This window comes from Poromitra crassiceps, assembly GCF_964638095.1.
Source record: "Poromitra crassiceps genome assembly, contig: HAP1_SCAFFOLD_335, whole genome shotgun sequence".
NCBI classification, from domain to species: domain Eukaryota; kingdom Metazoa; phylum Chordata; class Actinopteri; order Beryciformes; family Melamphaidae; genus Poromitra; species Poromitra crassiceps.
This window is the reverse complement of record NW_028152069.1, coordinates 180,499-202,773: the sequence shown is the minus strand read 5'-3', so window position 1 is coordinate 202,773 and position 22,275 is coordinate 180,499. Positions and strand designations below refer to the sequence as shown.

The following is a 22,275-nucleotide window of genomic DNA, read 5'->3' as shown; positions in this document are numbered from 1 at the left end:
AATCGTAATCGAATTGTGAGGCTAGTGAAGATTCACAGCCCTACAAGGCAGGCATTTTAACAAGCTAAGATAAGCACAATTGTGGTTCAACAATTTGACAACAGTGGTTGAGCATATAGTTTTGTGTGGCAAATATATCGTATATAGTTTTCTATTATTAGCCTAGGATTGCTATGTAGCTAGCGTACCACCATGGATGCTACTGTTTACAACAGCTAGTGTGGGATTCGCTGTGCTGTGTTGTAGGCATATTCATTCATTTCACAAGTGCAATTTTGATGGTCCTCCATCTGTGCTTTTAGTTAACGTTAGTATGTCTGTGCTCCATTTTTACCGGTGAGTAAACAACAAGCAGCGCTGCAGCCTGGCTGCATACACAAGAGCTATAATGCGTGTGACGTCACCATCTAGCTTTCAACAACATGGCGGCGCTCAGTGGCGAAACAGGGCAAAAACAGGGAAATACATTTTAGTTTTGCAGCCAATGAAGCTGTAATTCACATTTGATTGCAGGGTTCTGTCTTACCCAAGGTACAAAGCAAACAAACCACACTTGTATTGTTCAAATCAATGCTTCATCTCCACTTTAAATCCATACATGTAGCTTTTAAACTGGTTAGGAAATCATGTTGCCTCTATGCAAAAGTTAATTTCCAACACGGACAGGCTAAAGCTGGGGATTGGCAAGGACCTCATGGGTATACATGGGTGACGATACCATGCACCGTGTATACCGGGGTTCAACCTGGCCATGTTTTTTTTTACCATTTTATAATTTTGGAGCCGGAATTGTAACAGAGCAACGTTGATCCAAAACATTGTTATTTTTGGGCTGGTATTTTGATACAAGGTTTATGTTTTATTCCTTGGAATATAATTTCTTTCTCTCCAAAGGTGAGAATTTAAATGCCTTTTATTCTGAAAGTAAATTGAGGTATTTCCGTTGCTAGTCTGGCATAACTGTCACTCTTTTAACACAGCCCAAATATTACTGCCGTGTTTCAGAAAGGTAACGTTAGTTTAAATTTCGATGTTACATTGATTATATTGAGGAACTGTTTGTCCGTCCATGAACATTTTGTGGCGCTGCCACAGTTGATGTATTGGAGACAATGTCAGGTCAATCTACTGGTTTAGTGTCTTGCAGGCTGCAGCCACAGTGAGTTCATGCATTGAAACACCCGCTGCGGGGGGGCGGCTGAACATTGGTTGGTGAGGCGATGTGAATGTGTCAATGGCAATTACCCCATGCTGCGGCTTACCTGTTAAAAAAAACATGGCTGTTTGTGTCATTTGATTGTAATCACCTGTTATTTTCCTACCTAGATGCCCATGTGGTGATGTAACAGAATACTATCAATAGAAAGCTGTATCCATAATCATCTGCTGAAAGTGGAAGGTTTCTCCGGGCTCACTGAATAGGCCATTTTCAACCAGCATGATTTGTGACATCACGAATACTGGAGCCAATCCCTGTCCAGTATTCAGCAGTTAAAGCCATTGTTTGTATGCTGTGATTGGCTAGTTATGTTCTAGAATGATAACCCTGATTGGTTGCTTTGGAATTTTTAATGAGGCAGAAGGAGGGGAAGTCATTTTAAGGATTTTAACAAGATAATTTAAACTTTTTGTGTGGGTAAAAAACTATCAGAAACAAATTATTATTCATACTATTAGTATTTTATATACATAATTTGTCTTTAACCAATACATAAATATTGTCTTTAATCAAATTATTGCCAAAATATATGAAACACCAATGTGGACTATATGAACCAAAAGCCACAAGCTTCAGTACACCTCAGCATACTTCAAATGTTTCCTGACGGGATGCGGCCTGAAATTCATTTACATTTTAGATTTGATTTCAAACATGTTAAAAAAAGAAAAGGAAAAAGATAAACAATAAAAGAAATATAAGTAAGAAAAGAAATATAGGCAATAACATGCCAAACAAGGGTAAACAATTGAATTCACAATAAGCATATACAACAAGAATTCATTCATTCAGTCATTTGATGTTTTGACAATGGTGGTGGAAAACAAAGTCTCAAGCACTCATCCAAAATGTCCAACATCAACCTACAATGTGTCAAATCATTTGTGACTAATTCCTTCTTAAATAACATCCTGCTCTCAGACATGCCAAAACAGCAGTCTGCACTGGCACCAGATAGCAGCGTGAACATATGGCAACATCACATTAAGAACTTCATCTGGCCCAGGAATGCTCCCTATCCCTTTGGCCCAGCTCCTTTGAGTTGTTGAGTTGTTGTTTGAGTTGTTGGCCCAGCTCCTTTGAGTTGTTGAGTTGTTGTTTGAGTTGTTGGCCCAGCTCCTTTGAGTTGTTGTGCTCGATGAGGTGGGTCTTCTCCCTGAGGTATTTGGAGATTAAGCAAGAGCTCCACATGTCCCACCCCAGATAACTGTGCTAATGTCTTCCTGCCAGACACACAGGGGAGGAAAGGCTTTGGCTTTTGTTCCAGAGACCAAGGAGCAAAAGACACAATTCAAAGCAACTGCAGAACTTAAGGGCCAAAATTGCCCCCAAGATTTTTCATTCAATTAATTTTCCATCTCTAACACACACTCAGCACCTGCAAGCTGGTTGCCAGAAGAACACACACACACACACACACACACACACACACACACACACACACAAGCTGGTTGCCAGAAGCACACACTCACACAAGCAGCACTGTTGTTCACACTACGCTTTAGCAACCTTATGCACTCATTTATATTTTTTTAAAGTGCCCCCCCCCCCACTTTTTTGTAAATGCCCCCATTTTTAGACAGTGGGGGCAGAAGTTGTTCCCAATACAGAAAAGGAGCAACAGCCTCCAAAAGTAGACATTACAATTTGAGGATAGAACAAAAATGACGAGTATATTTATCAAGGCAACATTTAACTGACCTGTATTGAATAGGAATCAGCTTTACTTACTTTGCGAAGTATATTACATCTCCAAAGGAGGTGTGAGTGCAGTGTCAACAGTGTTACGCCAAAACCAAGGCTGATGAGCTTCTGAACTCCATCCACTGATTCAATTAAGCTCTCTATTCAGGATCATTTCTACCCCCGTTACAATGAAAGCCAGTCCTCAAACTCCAGCTCATTTATCCAACAGCACGCCTCAGACACAGGACCTCTGTTTGACAGTGTAAAAACCTGAGCAGGAGAAAAAGCATGCGTTTTGGGTAGTCGTCATTAAGGGAGGTCCTAAGTCCCTCTGCTGACACCATCTCACATTACAGCTATAAAACAATGTTCTTTTTTTAAAGAGCTTTTAAAGGACAAAGGTTCTTTCAAAGCTAAACATTAAGTCCAGCATGATTTGGTTGTTAGATTTGATTGAGTACTGCACACCACCACATGACTTTTGATGTTGAAAAGAGTGGGGCGAGTCAGAGCAACGATCCCGCTCTCTCTTTCTGTCTCCCTGTTGGAGGGAGGGAGGGCTGCATGTTAAAACAGGTTCAGGTCTCAACCTGTTTCTGAAGGAGCACTCAACACCTCTGACAAAGCCAAATAACAAGAAAACAAGCATGAGGTGCAAGCCTTCTTCAAGGTTAGACTTCACACCATCTGAGATGGACTAAATAAGCTAGACTTCACACCATCTGAGATGGACTAAATAAGATAGACTTCACACCATCTGAGATGGACTAAATAAGATAGACTTCACACCATCTGAGACTTCACACCCTCTGAGATGGACTAAATAAGCTTGGCTGCTTTCACCAAGACATAAGCCACTTTCAGACATGAACTCTGGACTCTGTCCGTTGAATCAGGTCTGGACATTCCCTGTTACCCTTTCAGACAAGAGCCATTGTTGTGTGTTCACACATGAGGACATCCTCCAGTGTAGAGTAGTGATATGATGTAGTGCAGTGATACTTAACTTGCGGCCCATGATAGGGTGCCAAGTGGCTCCCTGGCCATTTTCTAATTCACAATGAAAACTATAAAGTTGGACTGAGCTCCAGCTAAATTCTCAAATATTGCCACCTGCTCACCACCCAGGTACTTATATGTACTAACAAACTTAACTTAACCTATCCTGTGTGCACAAAATTGTTAGACTAAACTCCGGCTGACACCCTAAATACCTACAATCCGCTACAGAAAATTGTATATTATTAATGTTTGTTTATTAACTAGCCCCTGGCCTCCTGTCATTTTGCATAAGTGGCCTCCGGGCAAAGCAAGTTGAGTATCCCTGATGTAGTGTGTTGCAGGAATCGCAGTGTTTATGCGAGACAGAGTTTTCATAGTTTTTTTCAATGTAGACTACATCAGTCCCTAACCCATCACCTACATAACCCTAACCCTACATCAGAGATATATTTCAGAAAGCAATTCTCCACTCCATGAAAAAAACTTTCTATGCATTATTCTGGCGATAGGGTTAGAAAGCGTGGGCTTGCGATGTGCCAAAAAGTGAGCACCTGTTTGCACAACGCCCAAAAGTCGGCTGCCAAATAGTGATCGTGGTCACGTTAAACGCGGGAAAAAGCAATTTTATAAATGGCATTCAAGTCATATCTGACTTGTTTTCAATGTATTTCTCCCCACAAAAGTTATCTCTCAAATATATAGCCTATAAGGCCATGGCCACACTGATCCATCAGAAAATGGACAGAATTATAAAACGGATGGATGATGTTCATTGCATGTACAAGTAAACTACTTGTACAGCAGGTGGCGGTAAGCACCTTGGAGATGTCAGCGACCTGCCTATAAACCAAGAGAAGATGCTGTGCGCTACATTACTTATGTACCACTGAATGACCAGTTTGATGTAACGGTCAGCCAGTTTGAGTCACGCTCTTCCATAAAGCCCACCAGCTTTGATATCTGTTGGCTAGTTGTTGATATTTATAATGGTATTGTGGCTCTAAAATAGCATTTTTAAGCGGTGCCAGCCACTTCTATAAGTGACTCTGTGTGTTTGTAGGCGAGGTTTTGGGAAGACTCACCAGGATTTGGGAGAAACTGTAGGCTCTTTCATACACAGATCGCGGAAAAATAGCCGTTTAGGAGTCCCGTAAAGCCAGCCGCCTCGCCACAGAAATTGCTTTCACACGAGCCAAGCAGCACGGCCACATTACCGTGCTGCTCTGTACTTTCAGGTGAAATCCCCCGCTCCCGCATTGAAAGGCGAGCAGAGGGATTTCCAGCTCCTCCTAGCCCAAATTAATATTTTCATAGGTTAGTGTAGCCTAGGCTACTGTATGATGAACGAATTCAATTCAACAACAGACTTTCCTCCTTCTCCTAGTCCGCTGAGGAGATCTGTATCGGCATTTTCATTGGCTGTTTGCCGATATCATAACTTAATAAAAAAATGCGCTAATTTGCGGCTGCTGCACCTGGAAGAATCCCCTCCTACAGTAGTTCTGTGTCTGGAGCAATGTCCCGCCCACAGCGCTATCTGATTGGTTACACATCAAGCAATAGCCTATCAGAGAGCTCAGAGATGAAATCTTGACACCTCACCTCAGTGCTTTCTGTTCAGCCGCAGCCTGCACTAGACAGGGGGACAGTGCGAGGCTGCCTGAAGCGAGAGCAGCGGACTAGTTGGCTGTTGTAACTGTAACACTCACACTGTGTTAAGGTAAAGCAGCAGATATTGTCATGCCAAAGTTGTAATAAAGTTAATATACATAATAATTACCTACGCTGACATTGCAAAAACACCACGATCTTATGAGCGATTCGTATGAAGCGCTGCCTCGCACAGTGTGGTGTGTGGAGATAGGTCTGTCTATCAGTCTACTTTTTTTACTTTCACTCGTCACTTTCTTGATACATGAGGTGATTTCCCCTGTAATTTTTTTATGAATGAGCTGACCATTCGCACCTTTTCCGGCTCGCTGCGACGACCTTTCAAGTGGAGGCGGGTTGTCCGCCAATACGGCGATGTGACAACCTTTGGTGCCGGGACAAAAGGCGTACAAGAATTACCCACCAACGCGCGTTCATGCCTTTCACATCGGAGCCGCGAATCCTAATTTCCGCGCATTTTTCGGCTTTCATGGCCGGTGTGAAAGACCCTTGTGTGTGTGTGTGTGTGTGTGTGTGTGTGTGTGTGTGTGAAACTGTGTGTGTGTGTGTGTGTGTGTGTGTGTGTGTGTGTGAGAGTGAGAGAGAGAGAGAGAGAGACAAGACATGATACAATGACAATGTGCTACTCCTCATCAGTGCAGTTAAGAGACAGGGAGATAAATTAACCATAACAACAATATCACAGAAAATAGGTAAAAATATAAAATAAGTCAATAGAAAATAAGTAAAATAAGTATATACAAATACAATATACAAAATATACAGTATACAATGAATTAACAAATTATGTTATGACTTTTCATTGTATGCCATCTCTTTTTCACTTTGAATTGCATTACATATATGAAAACATGCTATATAAATAAAAACTGCAGTATGCATTAGTCAGCCTACCTGAAGCTGTGATGGTGACAGTGCTGTCATTGTTCTGCCTGGAGCTCAGAGTTAATCTGCTGTAATCCGCTGTTAGAATCCCCTGAGTCCATCCTTCTTTAATCCCTCAGAGCAGCAGCGGAGAGGAGAGCCCGTATGGACTCTGTGGACAGTCTAGGGCTGCAACTAACCTTTATTTCCACTGTCGATTATTTTCTCGACTAATCTATTAGTTGTTTGCTCTATACCAGTGATTCCCAAACTGTGGGCTTTGGCCCACTAGTGGGCCGTGGAGGTACTGCAGGTGGGCAGTGAGCGGTCAATCAAATGGCTGTAGCAGGGCCAGTTTTAAAGCTACAGTGGAGATCCTGTTATCAGAAGAAACTAGAAGACCTAAGGGACCCATTGGCAAGCATAGCATATTATGCTAGCTTGTCGGCAAGGGGACTAAATAACGCTCCAAACCTAGGTTGAATTTGGGCGAGGGAAAACTATTTCAAAGGGGCCCCTTGACCTCTCAGCTCAATTTATTTGAATGAAAAGTGGTTCAATGGGTACCACAAGTCTCCCCTTTACAGATAAGTTAGCATTTTTCACAGCTTAGCATTACGGTAATAGCTTGTGGATTGATTTCTTCTGTTGTTGCTCATCACATTTTGTCTCAACAAATGTGTTATGCATGCAAATACTTCTGATGAGTAAGGGGGGAGAAAATGTTGGCAATCTGCTTTTGAGTAATTTGCTGAAATGTTTTTGTGGATGGATTATCAATTTCCTTTATGTCCAAGTTTAGCAAGTTCACATGTTCACATGCTCTGTTAATGAAATAAAAAATATATCATATAAAAAAATATAGGGTTAGGGTTAAGGCCCCTACACATGATCTGTGCCCGGCTGTGGGGGACAGCGTTTCTGCTCCACTAGGTGGCAGCACTAACCTTGGTGACGCACAGCTCGATTTTGACACTTTTGCCCAGAGTTCAAAATATCTCAACGCTGACCTACGTGTCACTGACCTTTCATGAGCGCAACCAATCAGAGGAGGAAAAGAAGATAGCCGGTGCTCGCGCAGTTGCTGCTTGCACTAAATGCAATATTCAGCTCTACTAGATGCCAGAAAACCACTATTATACATTTAGCGAGTGAGGAGAGTAATATTGTTTTGAGCAGTGAAGGAAGCCGCACCAATCCAATAAATATAATGAATAGGCTAATAGTTTGGTTGATGATTACATTTTATGCAAGAATAGGAGAGTTAAACAGACCAGTTTCCTTAAAGACCCCCTAAAGCCATATTTTAACATATATAAATACTCTACTTTGAATAATAATTTGTCTGATGATTTCCCCCACAAAAAATGGTTAAAATATCTTGTTCGTTCAGCCACGGCTATCGCTAAAATGAAATGAAAGACCACCTGTGAGGCAGTCAAGTTGTTATATCTCAACAAATTGACCATGGGTTGTACTGCACGACCACCTTGTATTTTTGGGCTTATGGTAAATGGTAAATGGCCTGCATTTATATAGCGCTTTTATCCAAAGCGCTTTACAGTCAGTTGGTACATTCACCCATTCACACACCGATGGCGGCAGGTTACCACGCAGGGTGCTGGCACACCATCAGGAGCAATTTGGGGTTCAGTATCTTGCCCAAGGACACTTCGACATGCGGACTGGAGGAGGCGGGAATCGAACCACCGACCTCTTTTATCCAAGGCGATTAGTGGACGACCCGCTCTACCTCCTGAGCTACAGCCGCCCCTGGCTTACTTTAATTTAAATTCATTTTGTTTGTTTGTTTTACAACTGGAAGCACATAGCCCTATTTCTTCACAGCACACCTGTTCAATCAGACTCTGGCCTGACAAAGGTAGCCTGGTAAACCGCCCGTCACGTGAACTCACATTTCATTTGGTTCTCCGTGACGGTCTGGACCCGCACAGGCAGTTAAGATGATTGGTCGAGCCATGCCGGCCCGACGAATCAGCGGCGGCCGTAGGCGGGCTTAGGCTCGTCTGGGCAAGTAGTGGGTACATGGTCTTTGTAGTTCTTTTCACTCGTCAACATGGCTGCCGCCGCGGAAGTGACAGGCAGTCTGAATGAAATTGAATGTAACGTTCCCAATTCTATGTATTAAATTCTAAAAAACGACCCTCAACATTTGGGAAGGCTAAGCCACACAACTAGTTTGTTATAATCTAACTAAATGCTTCGAAGGTGACTTTACGACCGTGAGGACTCAATCAATGAATACCACGGAGATCATCCACAGGCACCTTCGGCGATCTGATTGGTTGAAGTTAACACCCACCAGCGGTGATAGCCAGATGGGTCATCCAATCACCTGCCAAGTAGCTTGGAAAAAGTGCCCGCCTCCGTCAGCGGGTCTGGTGACTTCATTCCCAGATCGACTGGTTTAGTGAAACCTATGTGGAGGTATACCGTCCATCTGGCAGCGTCAGGTTATGACAAAGGCCATTTGGCTGAAATGCAGACTTACAGCAGAAATACAGACTTTTGTCTGTAACGGAGCCCACAGCATAAGAATTTCACACATGCATACTTGTACTACCGAGTGACAATAAAAATCTTGAATCTTGAATCAACAGTTTTCTTTCCTTCCTTCCTTAAACTATCTCCCTTCCTAAACTTGTGTGCATTGGTAAAGAGACCATGCTATTACAAGCCCCTTTTTTGTCAATTGTCCCCCCTCCAAGAGCACCTTGCATACAAAGGTAAATGTACGTACAGTATGTACAGAGCACGCACGCACACACACACACACACACACACACACACACACACACACACACACACACACACACACACACAGTGGTAGGGTTAGGGTACAATATGTACAGAGCACGCCAGCTGAGTGACTCTTTTACCACACAGAAGAAACATGACTTTCATTCAGTTATTCCCTACTTTAGCCAGGCAGCACTTACTTGGCATTCCACACATTCCAAGGCCAGATAGTGGGGGTTGGAGGAGGTAGTGGGGGTTGGAGGAGGTAGTGGGGGTTGGAGGAGGTAGTGGGGGTTAGAGGAGGTAGTGGGGGTTGGAGGAGGTAGTGGGGGTTGGAGGAGGTAGGGGGGTTAGAGGAGGTAGTGGGGGTTGGAGGAGGTAGTTGGGGTTGGAGGAGGTAGTGGGGGTTGGAGGAGGTAGTGGGAGGTTGGAGGAGGTAGTGGGGGTTGGAGGAGGTAGTGGGGGTTAGAGGAGGTAGTGGGGGTTGGAGGAGAACAGGTAGTGGGGGTTGGAGGAGGTAGTGGGGGTTGGAGGAGGTAGTGGGGGTTGGAGGAGAACAGGTAGTGGGGGTTGGAGGAGAACAGGTAGTGGGGGTTGGAGGAGAAGCGTTCATAACTCCCATCCAAAAGAGTCAAGTGGGGGAAATGCCGCACATGAGAGCACATTTTGCACAAAATGAAACCAATGATCATCAGGGAGGTGAGGAATTGAATGTTGTAAATTAATTCAAATACTTAGGTGTTATGTTAGACTCCACACTCTTGTTCAGGAGTCATGTCAAAATGATCTCGAAAACGATTAAATTTAATTCATGTAATTTTAGACAAATAAGGTGTTCCTTATCTAATAGTGCTGCTCTGATGTTCCTGCATTCCATGATACTCTCACATATGAGCTACTGCTTAACCAGTTGGTCTATGACAGGCTCAACAATTCTTAAACCAATCGAATCACTTTACAAAAAAGCATTAAAAATCCTAGATAAAAAACCCTTCACCTATCATCACTGCAATATTCTAACCAAATTCAACATGCTAAGCTTTGACAACTTCAGGAAATTCACCTCTGCCTGCTTGATATACAAAGTCCTGCATGGCCTAGCGTCTCCACCTCTTTTAACCTTGATTAAATATAGATCTACTGCCAATCCGACCCGGCTAACTAGAGCCATCACCAACAGGGATTGTGAAGTTCCGCTCAGAAGAACCCTGTTTGGTCAAAACGTGCTATCCTTTAAAGCAGTGATCCTCACTATTTCTTCGATGAGAGCAGCACTGGCAGGACAAAGTCAATAGGAGAGCCACTTTTACCGCAAAACACCAAAAGCCACCCCAACCAAGCACATCTGCCTACCATTTTTTTGTTTGATTGTTTTCCACACACACACACACACACACACACACACACACACACACACACACACACACACACACACACACACACACACACACACACAGAAAATCTTTCAGGCCTGGAGGGATTTCGAAACGTACCCCGACCGCAACGGTGGGGGCCATCGCTGGCGACGCTGAAGTTTTATCTAACCTGTTCACATCTATGTTCGCAATGGCATCCCTAGTATCATCATACTATTATGGGATGCGATGTGAACAGTTGTATTATGGGATGTGCGTTTCCCAGGCAACGACACACGTTGACACGTTTTGGAACAGCGCTGCACGCTGGCACAATACTCCTAAAAGCAAAATGCTTATTGTTTTGAATGATTTGGCACCTTCTATTACTGTCAACACCAGTATTGTTGTATTGTAATAATATGCCATAAAGGTTTATTGACATTTTGGGGAGAGCAGGGGGGATGAAATCTTAAAAAAAAAAAAAAAAAATTTAGAGCCGCCAACTAAAGCTTCGAGAGCCACGCAATGAGGAGCTAGGCTTTAAAGGAAGCGCTGTATGGAACAGCCTACCTCCCTCTATAAGGGGTAGCTCCAGCTTGGCCACCTTCAAGGGCCATCTGAAGGCGTGGCTGAGAATTAACCAGTCTTGTGACCATGTGTGATTGTGCAGGATGCTCACACATGTACTAACTTTTACATTAATCATTTATTTTTCCTTTTCTCTCTTTTACTAATTGTACTATTACTGATATGTAATGTATATGCAATGTGTATCATCACACTGTTGAGATGACTGGAGGTTTCCCAGGCATTTTTCTTATTGCATTTATACTATACAATGGCGTTCGTCCTTTCGCTAAGAAGTAGCAGCATTATGAGCAAAGGCTTGTTGGCATGTTGTCTCCTTACTGTACTGATCAGTGAGACAGCCCCTTACACCAGGCAGCATGTTGGACTGAGAGACAGAGACAGTGGACCATAGTCTTTTAGTGGCATCTGCTGGGCGGAAGTTGAAGAACACATTAGGATCTAATTCAACATCCATTCTCCTGTGTGATATTTTTTAAACCATTGAGAGGTCTGAGATTTGCTGCAGGGTATTGTGCATCATTTCATCAATTCCCATAAATCTAGTGCTTAAAATCCAACCAATGTTTGCACCGCTGTAGAACACCGCCAATGCAGACGACTGGCCAGATGCGCTGCATCAATGGACCGAGTCCGACTTCCGCTGGAGTGTTGCATCGGCCCTCACGGTTTCTCCCGTGTCGGGGGTTGGCTATATTCTTTGGTTGCTAGTAGGGATGGCGAAAATGAAAAAACTAAATTGACCACAACCAACCCGCATTAACCGATCATTAATCGGTTAACCAAGAACATTAAAATGCGCTATTTGACTGTCTGTGACCGTCTGAAATGGGAATCTTTTTTTATGTTAATTTTTGCTTGCACGTTACAAATATACATACTTCAGCATGCGCTGGGAGGCGTCAGCAGTGATGTTAACTGGGGTCGTAAGGTGTTTCGGGTCTGTTCAACATCATACACCCTCGCCCAGTAGACCCAGCCGAGGCCGATTAAGCCCCCGACCCGCATCCCAGAAGCAGCCGCTCACGGATCAGCCTTCCTACTCTGTCTGCAACGTTGCCCGCGGAAGGGTCGATCACGCCCAATCCACTGCAATAGAGTCAGTGCTACACCGCAGCATTGCAAGACCCTTCGGTGCATGGAGGCAAGTATGCTGACACAACCACAGTAAATTCTTCACTTTCCTGAGAGTGATTTACATACTTAAAGTCGAACTGAACCTGTTCGTCACGTGCATAATGCGTCCGTTTCAGACTGAAAACATAGTTTGTCTAAGATGACAGGTTGAGAGGCGGGTCATAGTATCATGTCGATGATTTTATTTGACAATTCTGGGGACTGGATTGGGCTTTGGCCAATCCTGGCGTGTTCCGCCTCCAAATCGAGTGGGATTCAGTGTGTTGTGGCGCTCCCCTCGGGAAGACCCTTTTGACGGGAGGTTAGTGGCTGAGTGGAGCTCAGCGACCCGCAGGCAGCCAGCTGCCTTCGTGTTGCTGAGCGGAGAGTGCAGCACGTCGGCCTAGAATCTCCGAAGTGCGACCCCTAACAACCAAGCTCTCGGATGCGCACGCCATTATCGCTACGATATCCCTGGAATGCGCGTTTTAACGAGCCAGTTACATTTCTTTGCATTCTCAGAGATTATAGTTTTTGTTTTTTGTTCATGTTTCTAACAATTGGCCAAGTTAGTAGTTAGTTTATGGGATAGGAATTCTGCCAGATGACAGGCACTAGGCGCCATTTTCTACTTCATTTGGAAGAGAAAATTATCCAGAAATGAAGATTTGATTGACAGCTGCATGTCGTGATATGATTGGTTGAAATGGGGTAGAAATTTGATAGTACTAGGTGACGTCAGCAAACTGTACATTACTGTTATCAATGAAATCTTGAAAAATGAACTTTTGATGTGAAAAAGTGTGAAAAACTAAAGAAATTACCGGTAGATTGTTGTGATTTTGTTTGCATACATTATTAAATACCGTAGGTGCACTGCATACCCAGGTATTTGAACTAAAATAAAATAAAAGTCATTTTTGGGTTCAGCTCGACTTTAAGAGTAAATCCACTCAGAGTTTGAGCACAGAAGTCTCAAATTTGAGTTTGCTTAAAACCTTAGCTTGAGAGTGTGCTATTATCTTTGTTTGTGTCTAGCATTGAGTTATTACAGTATGTATTCACCTTATGTAGCCGCACCCATTTGACCCAGCTGTAAGGTCTGAACATAAGGTGTATACTGTGTTCATTTGTCAAACTTCTGTAACACTTATTTTCAAAATACTGGGGGGGGGGGGGGGTGAATATTATGAATAAAGGACTGAGAGGTTGATGTGCTCTACACTTCCTTGTTCTCTCTCCCTTTGCAGCAACAAATAAGACACTCTTACCTGTAGCGATAATATACAGTGAGTGGTGGAATGAGGGTCGGCAGCAGGGCAGACTGGCAAAACTGTCTGTTTATCTAACTGTTTACCAAAAAAAAGGGGGGGTAGGCTATTCGGGAAATATTGCAATATTTTTCAGTTACACCAGAAGTGATCCTACCTGGCTCCGCTGACGTCCACTCCAACCATCAGCTGTCCATTGAGGGACAGGAGTTCGTCTCGGAGTTTGATGGCTCCACAGCAGGCGGCCGGGCTCCTCTTCCTCACCTCCGTCACCCAGAGGCAGCCCACCTCCAGGACGGGCCCCGTAGGTCTCCTCCTCCTCCGGCTGCCCTTTGGCCTTCCCTCTGGGTCCCCAAAGATCGGGATGTTCCCAAAGCTCAGGCCAAACTCAGCCACGTCCCCTCCAGACTTATGAAGGCAAACAGCACAGACTTCCACCTCTACAGCCTCCCCGGATGAGGGGGCTCTGTCAGCCTCCCTGGAGGAGGGGGGTTTGTCAGCCTGGGTGAAGTTGAGCTGGATGTACTCCACCAGCTTGTGGATGGCAGCCAGGCAGAGGACCATGTCCCCCCCAGTAACACTGCTGGAAATGCTGCTGCTGCAGACACTATCAGGCTCCCCATGCTGAGAGGACTCCTGGAGGAGGGAGAAGAAGAGCAGCCACATGCTAGATGAAATGTGATGACATTGTTTCATGCATTAGTAGGACTGGATTCCTGCTAGTTTGCTTAGCACACTGGTGTACTCACCACATTATGAAATAATAAGTAAGGGTTAATGCACGACGAGGTGTCCATTATCACTTTTTAAGGGACGACGCGAGAGGCGTGAACCGGTCCGAGGCGCCAGCCGAGGAGCGGTTTGTATGTAAACATACTTGGCCAATAAAGCTGATTCTGATTCTTCTTGTCTTACTATCGGGAATATGGCAAATAGGTGAATCTCCCAAAATGTTGGCGTGCTCCTTTACATCCCCTCCATGCGTTTCTGAGTCATATTGTAAACGTATTGTAACATATTGTAACGTTATCAATAATCAATAATCAACTCAAGGCGGATTCCATTTCTGCACTTAATTTCCAAGACGTACAGCTGCTGATGGCTTGGCCGCAGTCACGCCAAATCCTACGCCAATCCCGCAAAACCCCGCTAGCTCTCTCTCCTTAGCTTCACACCACCGACCTCTTCTCCTGCTCCACAACAACTCCCTTCAGTTCCTCTGCCCTCTCCCATTCAATCCCCGGAGGAATACAACACGTGACTAGCACTACGCAGAGAGACGTTCAAGACTATACAGTCTTAAATCTTAATGTCTTAATCAGTCTTAATGTATGGATAAATAAACCCCACACAAACCAGCCCTCTACAATATTATTTGACAAACAACTTAATCTTCTGCTGAAGTTCAAAATGTTAAAGGTGCTGGAAGCGGTATTAAAATAAAATAAAATAAAAATACCGCATCAGATGTACAGATGTTTGGTGTTTCAGGAGTAACCAACATCGCCATTTGCAACATTTTGTGTTGCAAAGAGCTTTCTTCTGTGCTGCACTTTCTTGCTGAAACTTTGTTTGTAAGTTTTATATGTCTTGTTTTTTCTCTCTGTTAGTTTGAAGTGTGTAGATATTCCTAACCAGTGATACTTGACCTGTTTAAAACCTGTTCATTGCTCACAGCCTGGCCTGAGGTGGCCAGCCACTGTGGTTAGACGCTGATTGCTGGAAGGTGTGGCCTGACTCCCTGTTGAACCAGTATTTCTCAGCATAGTCAGTCTAGAGCGGCAGCTCTAGCAGCAGCCTCTGGGCATGAAGACTCTGGGCACAAAGGGAGTCTATCTGTGGGAGTCCATCGAGGGTAGGCCAGAGAATAGAGTTTTTGTTACTTCTCTTTGTCTAACTACTTGCTCATCTACCTAACTATGTGGCTTTTGCTCATCCCTGTAACCTCAGCCCAAATCTGGGCGATTTCAACATCCAGACCAAGGTAACCTTGCAATCTCTGCCTTTCCTTAACTTCTTCTCATCCTTCGACCTCTACCTCTCTCCAACTTCACTGTCTGTGACTCCTCTTCCTCACTGTGACTCATCCGACCACCACTTTATAACATTCTCCCTTCCCACCTCCTCCTCTCTCCTCCAAACCATCTCACCTGACCTATCTCCCTTCCTCACTACTCTCAACTCCTTTCTGTCCTCAGGTCTTGTTTTGGCTACTCTAAAGACTGCTAGAGTCAAGCCTCTGCTTAAGAAACCCTCCCTTGACCCTACTGCTATTCAGAACTACAGACCTGTCTCTCTTCTCTCATTCCTTTCCACACACAAAAAAACTTTACCACTCTATTCCTTCAAAGGGTCAGAGAGTGGAGGTTGTCCAGGAGTTTAAATACCTGGGTATTATTTTAGATAGCAACCTCTCGTTCAAAAAGCAGATAAAGAAAACTGCAGGGACTGTCAAACGTAATCTTCGGCAATTTAGATTAATTCGATGTCAGCTGAACACAGATGTGGCGAAACTGTATCTTCATTCTTTCATTTTATCACATCTGTCTTACTGTGCCACTACTTGGTCCCAGGCCAATAAAACAACAACGCAGCCACTCTTTACTCTATTCAAGCAAGCGCTGAAGGTCCTGGATAAAAAACCTAACAGTTATCATCATTGTGACATTATCAAGAAATATAACTTTCTAACACTTGAGAATTTTCTGTTGATGGCAAATGTCTGTTCCATGGTCTTGCCCCCCCCCCCCCCCCCCCCCCCCCCCGCCTTTCAACAAATTATTGACAAATCGCAACACCAGTGTGAGAACTACAAGAGCCTCCACTAGAGGGGACTGTTGCGTGCCTTTTAGATTGACTAAATTCAGTCAATCTGCTTTCACAGTCAAAGCGGGCGGCTGTGGAACACCCTGCCAGCAGTAATTAAAGGCTGCAGTACTCTCAGAGGTTTTAAATCCTCTATTAAGAAGTGGCTGAGAGAGGGTCAGTCTTGCGGCCACCTATAGTAGAGCCATATGAATTCTGTGTTTTGCTTTTTACGCTCATTTTACCATCAGAAATAGTGTCTAATATGTGGGGATGAATAAATGTCCACAATTTAATAAGATATAACAATCAATTTACACACAGTGTAATAGTGCACAATTTTTAACAAGTGATTCAAGTCAGAAATACAGTAGATGACTGTACAAAACATTCTATATCATTTTTATGTTTGTAAAGTGCTTTTAAGCTTCTCATTGTGTCTCAACAACTGTAAACAAAACATTCACTTCAAACATAAGAAGATGGTTCAAATACTATTTTATTTTGAAAGTTATAACAGGAAGTGGTGGTGTTTATCTTTGCTAACTTGAATGAGTCAACGTGAGTTGAAAACGGCAAGTGTCAACTGAATAAGAATACACAGCCACAATTGAAACTTTTCCAGCTTGTCCATCATGTGCAAAAGTGGATATTTTTCATCTTTCATTCCCTGTTGACATCACTACAGTCGGAAGGCTTTGACTAGGAAGGCAAGTAACATCAACACTGAAAACTGTGTCTACAAAGTATTGAGCTAACGTGATCAAGACAGTCTGCAAGTAGTTAACGTTATGCTAACGTTTTAAACGAACAACATAACAGAATTGAATAGAATAGTGAGAAGGTCTAACGATGCAGAATCATTCACAGCTGACATCTAACGTTAACGTTATAGGCTACTTCACCGCTATTGCTGGAATGCTTGGAATGCACTTGTTAATGCACTCGTTAACTATAGTTACGTTACTGCAGAGTGACAGAGTCCACTGTATAGCTGCGTGTGAGGGAGAGAGTGTGTGAGACGTCACCTTATTAACATTATATATTGAATTTCAGCCCAATTATGGCAAATTCTGCAGTATTCCACGTTTTACAGTGGATTCCATTTTTATTGGTCAATTCCGTGATTCCGTCCGCGATTCTGTTAACACGGATTTCATATGGCTCTACCTATAGTCATTGGTGTGGTCTCATATACTATTTCTTTCTGTGCTATGACATTATTTATTTTTTACCACTACCTCATTTGCCAATGTGTGATTTTAGTGGATTGCTATCTACCTCTATGTGTTATATTTTACTGTTATGCGCATTGTATATGTATTATCTTGCTAATAGTAAGTATCATTTTTTGTCATGTATCTTGATTGTTTAGACATTAGGATTTTTTTTTAATTGCTGTATTTGATATGTACTGTGTGCGCACAGGACTCTGTGTGCCCAGGGACTACAGATGCAAATTAGCTTTTAGCTATCTCTGGTGCCATATATTTATTGTGTACTGTCCCTGCTTAAATAAACAATAAAGATAAAGATAAAGGTTGTAGCTGTCATAGATTATGTTGCATAGTTGATTTCTCTATTGTTGACAAAATGTGTTACTGTAAGTTGCTGTGGATAAAAGTGTCTGCCAAATGACGTAATGTAATGTAACGTAATGTAATTTGCCGCGGTGCACCACGACGGTATAAAAAATCTAGGCTGCAGTAATACATGGAGAGGATAGGTGGCAGCAGAGTACTTGAATCCTTTTAGGACGATACACTCTGTGAGCACAATGGCAAAGTGGCGCTGTCCATTTTTCGGTTCATTGACTCCACAGGAAGCAATATTTTTTTTCGGATGATGGCGAAGGCTGGAAGCACCCTCTCTGCCTGTGATTGGCCTAGCGTCAAACGGTCATCCAATCACATTCGCTTGGCTATCCTGCGTCTCTTTCTACTGTCTGTGGTCAGACAGACAGCAGTTTTGCTTGGTAGCATATAGGCATGGGTCGATTTCCGGTTTTACCGGTTCGGTTCGGTATACGAGCCCAAACCGGTTTGATCACGTGCAAACCGGAAAAACCTTAAAGTCCCTGGAAACCAAAATCCACAAAAACGTTCTAACTATGTTATTTAGGGTCTTATGTTAGTAATTTTGTGCCTCCGAAATTATTATAAATTACTTTCAACCCAAAGCCTTAAAATCGACACTTTTCTACAAGATTCTACAAAGTACTTCCTCATTGAAGACAGCAGTGCGCGAGGTGCTAAAACGCAGGAGCTTATGACGTCATAAGCTCTATATAACCTTTGTACACGCGCGCAATCCGCACCCACCCTCCTTTTTTTATTTTTTTATTTTTTTTATTAACAATATAGATGTACAAAATATGTCAGACAGACAATCACACATCACCATACTTAACACATTGAGTGCCACAGCGCTTCAGTAAAATTGTCTGGAGCCTGTGCCAGATTCACTTCCATTCAGTTGAAAACAGCTATAGAATTTTTTCTATTAGGGCTATATTGACAGGGCTGGACTCTAATGAAACATTGGACACTCCTGCTTCTTCCAAAGAAGAAATTTTGTTTCTAGACAGTTCCATTATGAAATGACAGCCTCTGAAAGAAGAGCACTTTCAAGGGTTTTCTGCTTTTTTTTTTTACTTTTCAAGATAAAGTCACTTTTATGAATACTTTTTGCACTCTAATTTCAAGCACATTCACTGACTCTGGCTGGTGTTTTCTGATGTGGTGGCGTGGTGTGGTTCTGTGTGCAGCCTGCGTGCCCCCCCCCCCCCCCCCCCCCCCCTCTGAGCTGCGGGCTCCTCCCCACACGCACACAGTCTGTTTTCGCTTCCTCCGTTTTTGCCCCGGGTGGATCCCAGCGCAACAAGGAAATGGCAAACGGGAGTTACGGGACTGAAGGAAAAGGTTTGGCCGTTCGGCTTCGGGTGCTGCCTTTCTGGCAGGGAATCGTGTGGAGGAACTATATGCAGACGGATGGACAGAAGCAGAAGAGCTCAGTTGTGGGCGCGGATGCAGCCAACTGTCAGCTGCAGACAGAGCAATCTATAAGGCTCTGGCTGCAGCATGCATCGGTTTCCCCTTTGATCACGGCTTTTTTTTCGCTTTCTCCTGCACAAAGTAAAGGATCTGAGGTGGGTGGCGCAGCTCCCGTGTAGATGTTTAAGGTGGCGCCGTGTGATCCCTTGAAGGGATTCATGCTCACTGGCTGGGTACGACCTTAAACAGCAAAATTATGGAATAATATGAATTATGATTTTAGGACGTCCACAGACGTCCTTGGCACTCCTCGTTACTTTTTTTTAGGACGTGCACAGACGTCCTTGGCACTCAATGTGTTAAGAGCTATAAACAAACAAATGAATAAGACATACACCCACCCTCCTTTTGTCCGTTCTTTGCCCCCAGTGACAGCGTTCCCTCGCTGTCCGTCTCCCTCCCACTCTGTGTGCCGTCGTGCCAAGCGCTATGCCTCTCTCTCTCTCTCTCTCTCTCTCTCTCTCTCTCTCTCTCTCTCTCTCTCTCTCTCTCTCTCTCTCTCTCTCTCTCTCTCTCTCTCGGGACTAGTGAGAGAGAGAGCACAGAGAGAGACACACAGGCTGGTGACGCGAGGTTACTCTCTCTCACACACACACACAAACAGACACAGTAGCAGCAAGTCTCTCTCTCTCCCTCTCCGAGCAACGAACACACACATACACACACACACACTCGTGCTGTGGACACACAGCACGAGTGCTGTGTTCGACACACAGCACTCGATCTCTTTCTCCGTTTCCCTCCCCCCCTCTGTCTCCACTCAATCTCTTTCTCCGTTTCCCTCCCCCCCTCTGTCTCGCGCTCTCTCTCTCTCGGAAAACCTGCTGCAGACGGGACACGCCCACACAGTCCGCGGGAGAAAATACACTCTAAAAAATAATTGATTCTCATTAGTTTTGCCACGACTGCCAAACCTAAATTTATATACTTTGCGATGTTCATCATCGTTCAAATTTGGCTGGTGGCTTATTAACATATGGTCCTGTGATGTGATGACCTCAAAATGCTAAATAATAAATAAATATTTCTGGTTTCCAGGGACTTAAAAAAAAAAAAAGAAAAAAAAAAAAAGATTTTTTTAGTTTTTATTTGCCAGTCCATTCTGATTGCACTATTGTTCGTATTAGCCTCTTCTCAAGTTGCACTAGTAGGCAAAAGTCTTATTTTGTTTATTATGTTGATGTTTGAAGAAAAGTTAAGCTGAATAGTTATGAGAAATAAAAACAGTGTGTTGTTACAGTTAAAATGTTCTGCTTATTTGTATTCAGTGTTCGTGCTGGTTGGCAGCATACCAGCTTAGAGGTGCATTATCGCCACCAACTGCAGTCGCTTTGATACGTTTTTTTGGGGAATATCGAACCGGTTTCAAAATGTTCAAACCGACCCATGCCTAGGCCCTATATTGTGTGAATTTGTGAGTTTTGAAGTTTATAAGGCAGCTCAGCTGTAAGCCAATCCATTCTGATTGCACTGCTTGTGTTTTTATTAGCCTTTTCTCAAGTTGCACTATAGGCAGAAGTCTTATTTCATTTATTATTTTGATGTTTAGAAGAAAAGTTGAGCTGAATAGTTATGAGAAATAAATACAGGGTGTGTTTGTTACACAGGTGTCCTGCTTCTTTTTATTCAGTATCATTGCTGGTTGACAATACCAGCTTAGAGGTGTATTATCGCTATCAGGTGGACTGAAGTTGCACTACAGACAGTTATGGGCCACACGGGAGCCCTGCTTAAATTTTTTTTTTTTTTTTTTTTATTACAAAAAAAATCGGTATACCGGTTCGATCCGGTTTAGACGGCAATATCGAACCGGTTTTAAAATTTTCAAACCGACCCAGCCCTAGTAGCATACATGAAAGACGCCACTGTGTGTTTATGTTTTTGATCTCTGGTTTATAATGCTGCCGCTACTCTTGGCAGTGCACGTATGTAGCCTACAGACAAAAAGAAAAGAAAAGATAAAATATTAATGAGAATTGATCAAGGGTTATATAAAAACAGTGTCAATGCCCATTTACTCATTCTAACACAAGAGTGACATGTATTTGAATTGAAATATTAATCAGAGCAACAATGTGATTGAATTTGGAATGACAAGAAACAAATACACGTCTGTGCAATAGGCTAAGTAGGCCTAAATAACTCAGATATAGGGTTTGCAATTGTAACGTTCCATATAATGAAGTATCTCATGCTTGTTCATTTAATGATTGTTTTGCACCTGCTGCTCACGTTATGAACAAATGCTTAGATGACCATAGCCTCAGCAACAACTAACTGCAGTCATGTATGAATGTTAGCTGTCCAGCAAACACTAATATCTATAGGAATCATGCTTGGAAGTAGCCTACTTTTCCCCCTGCTGCATCGTGACATTGAATGAAACTATGTTTAGGCTCGTTTGAGATACTTCTGGCTCGCCTGGAAAGAAGGTGGGAGCAGCCGATTACAGTCAGCCAATCAGAGGCAGAGAGGGGGCGGGTCATGGCTTCGCCTAGCCTTCGCCATCATGGGAAAAAAAATATCGCCCGCAGGAAGTGAAAGAAGAAGTTAGCCAACCCTATTTTTGTTTTTCTTCGGTTGCTAACAGAAAGTTAACAGAAACATTGGAGATGGATGGATGGATGGATGGATGGGGCAAGGGTTCTGAGAGTTGGGGAAAAGTCTGAGCTGGTGTTACTTCAAACCAAACCTGGCAAGGATGCAGTGGATTTGTTTAGCATTCACGTTAGCTGTGGCTAGCGAACGTTAGCTCTGCTGACGTGGCCTACACAGGCAGCAGCAAATGAAACGTCCAGGGATTCTGTCTTTAACTCCAAAAACAACCCTCTAACTGCTAACCGGGAGCTAAGTCCGACTATAAACCATAATATCCGTATCGT

The 22,275-nt window shown here is 43.4% G+C and overlaps 1 protein-coding gene across 1 annotated transcript in view; it reads right to left on the bottom strand.

The window, feature by feature from the left end:
* Positions 1-2,212: 2,212 nt before the first annotated feature.
* The window catches only part of LOC310771067 (ATP-binding cassette sub-family A member 2-like), a gene marked incomplete at both ends in the record, with an annotated part of 76,823 nt that continues 56,760 nt past the window's right edge, over positions 2,213-22,275 (bottom strand). The window contains 2 exons of the mRNA XM_083663745.1: positions 2,213-2,375; positions 13,693-14,171. Of these exons, the coding sequence (XP_083519871.1) occupies positions 2,213-2,375; positions 13,693-14,171 (642 nt within the window). The remainder of the gene's footprint in view (positions 2,376-13,692; positions 14,172-22,275) is intronic.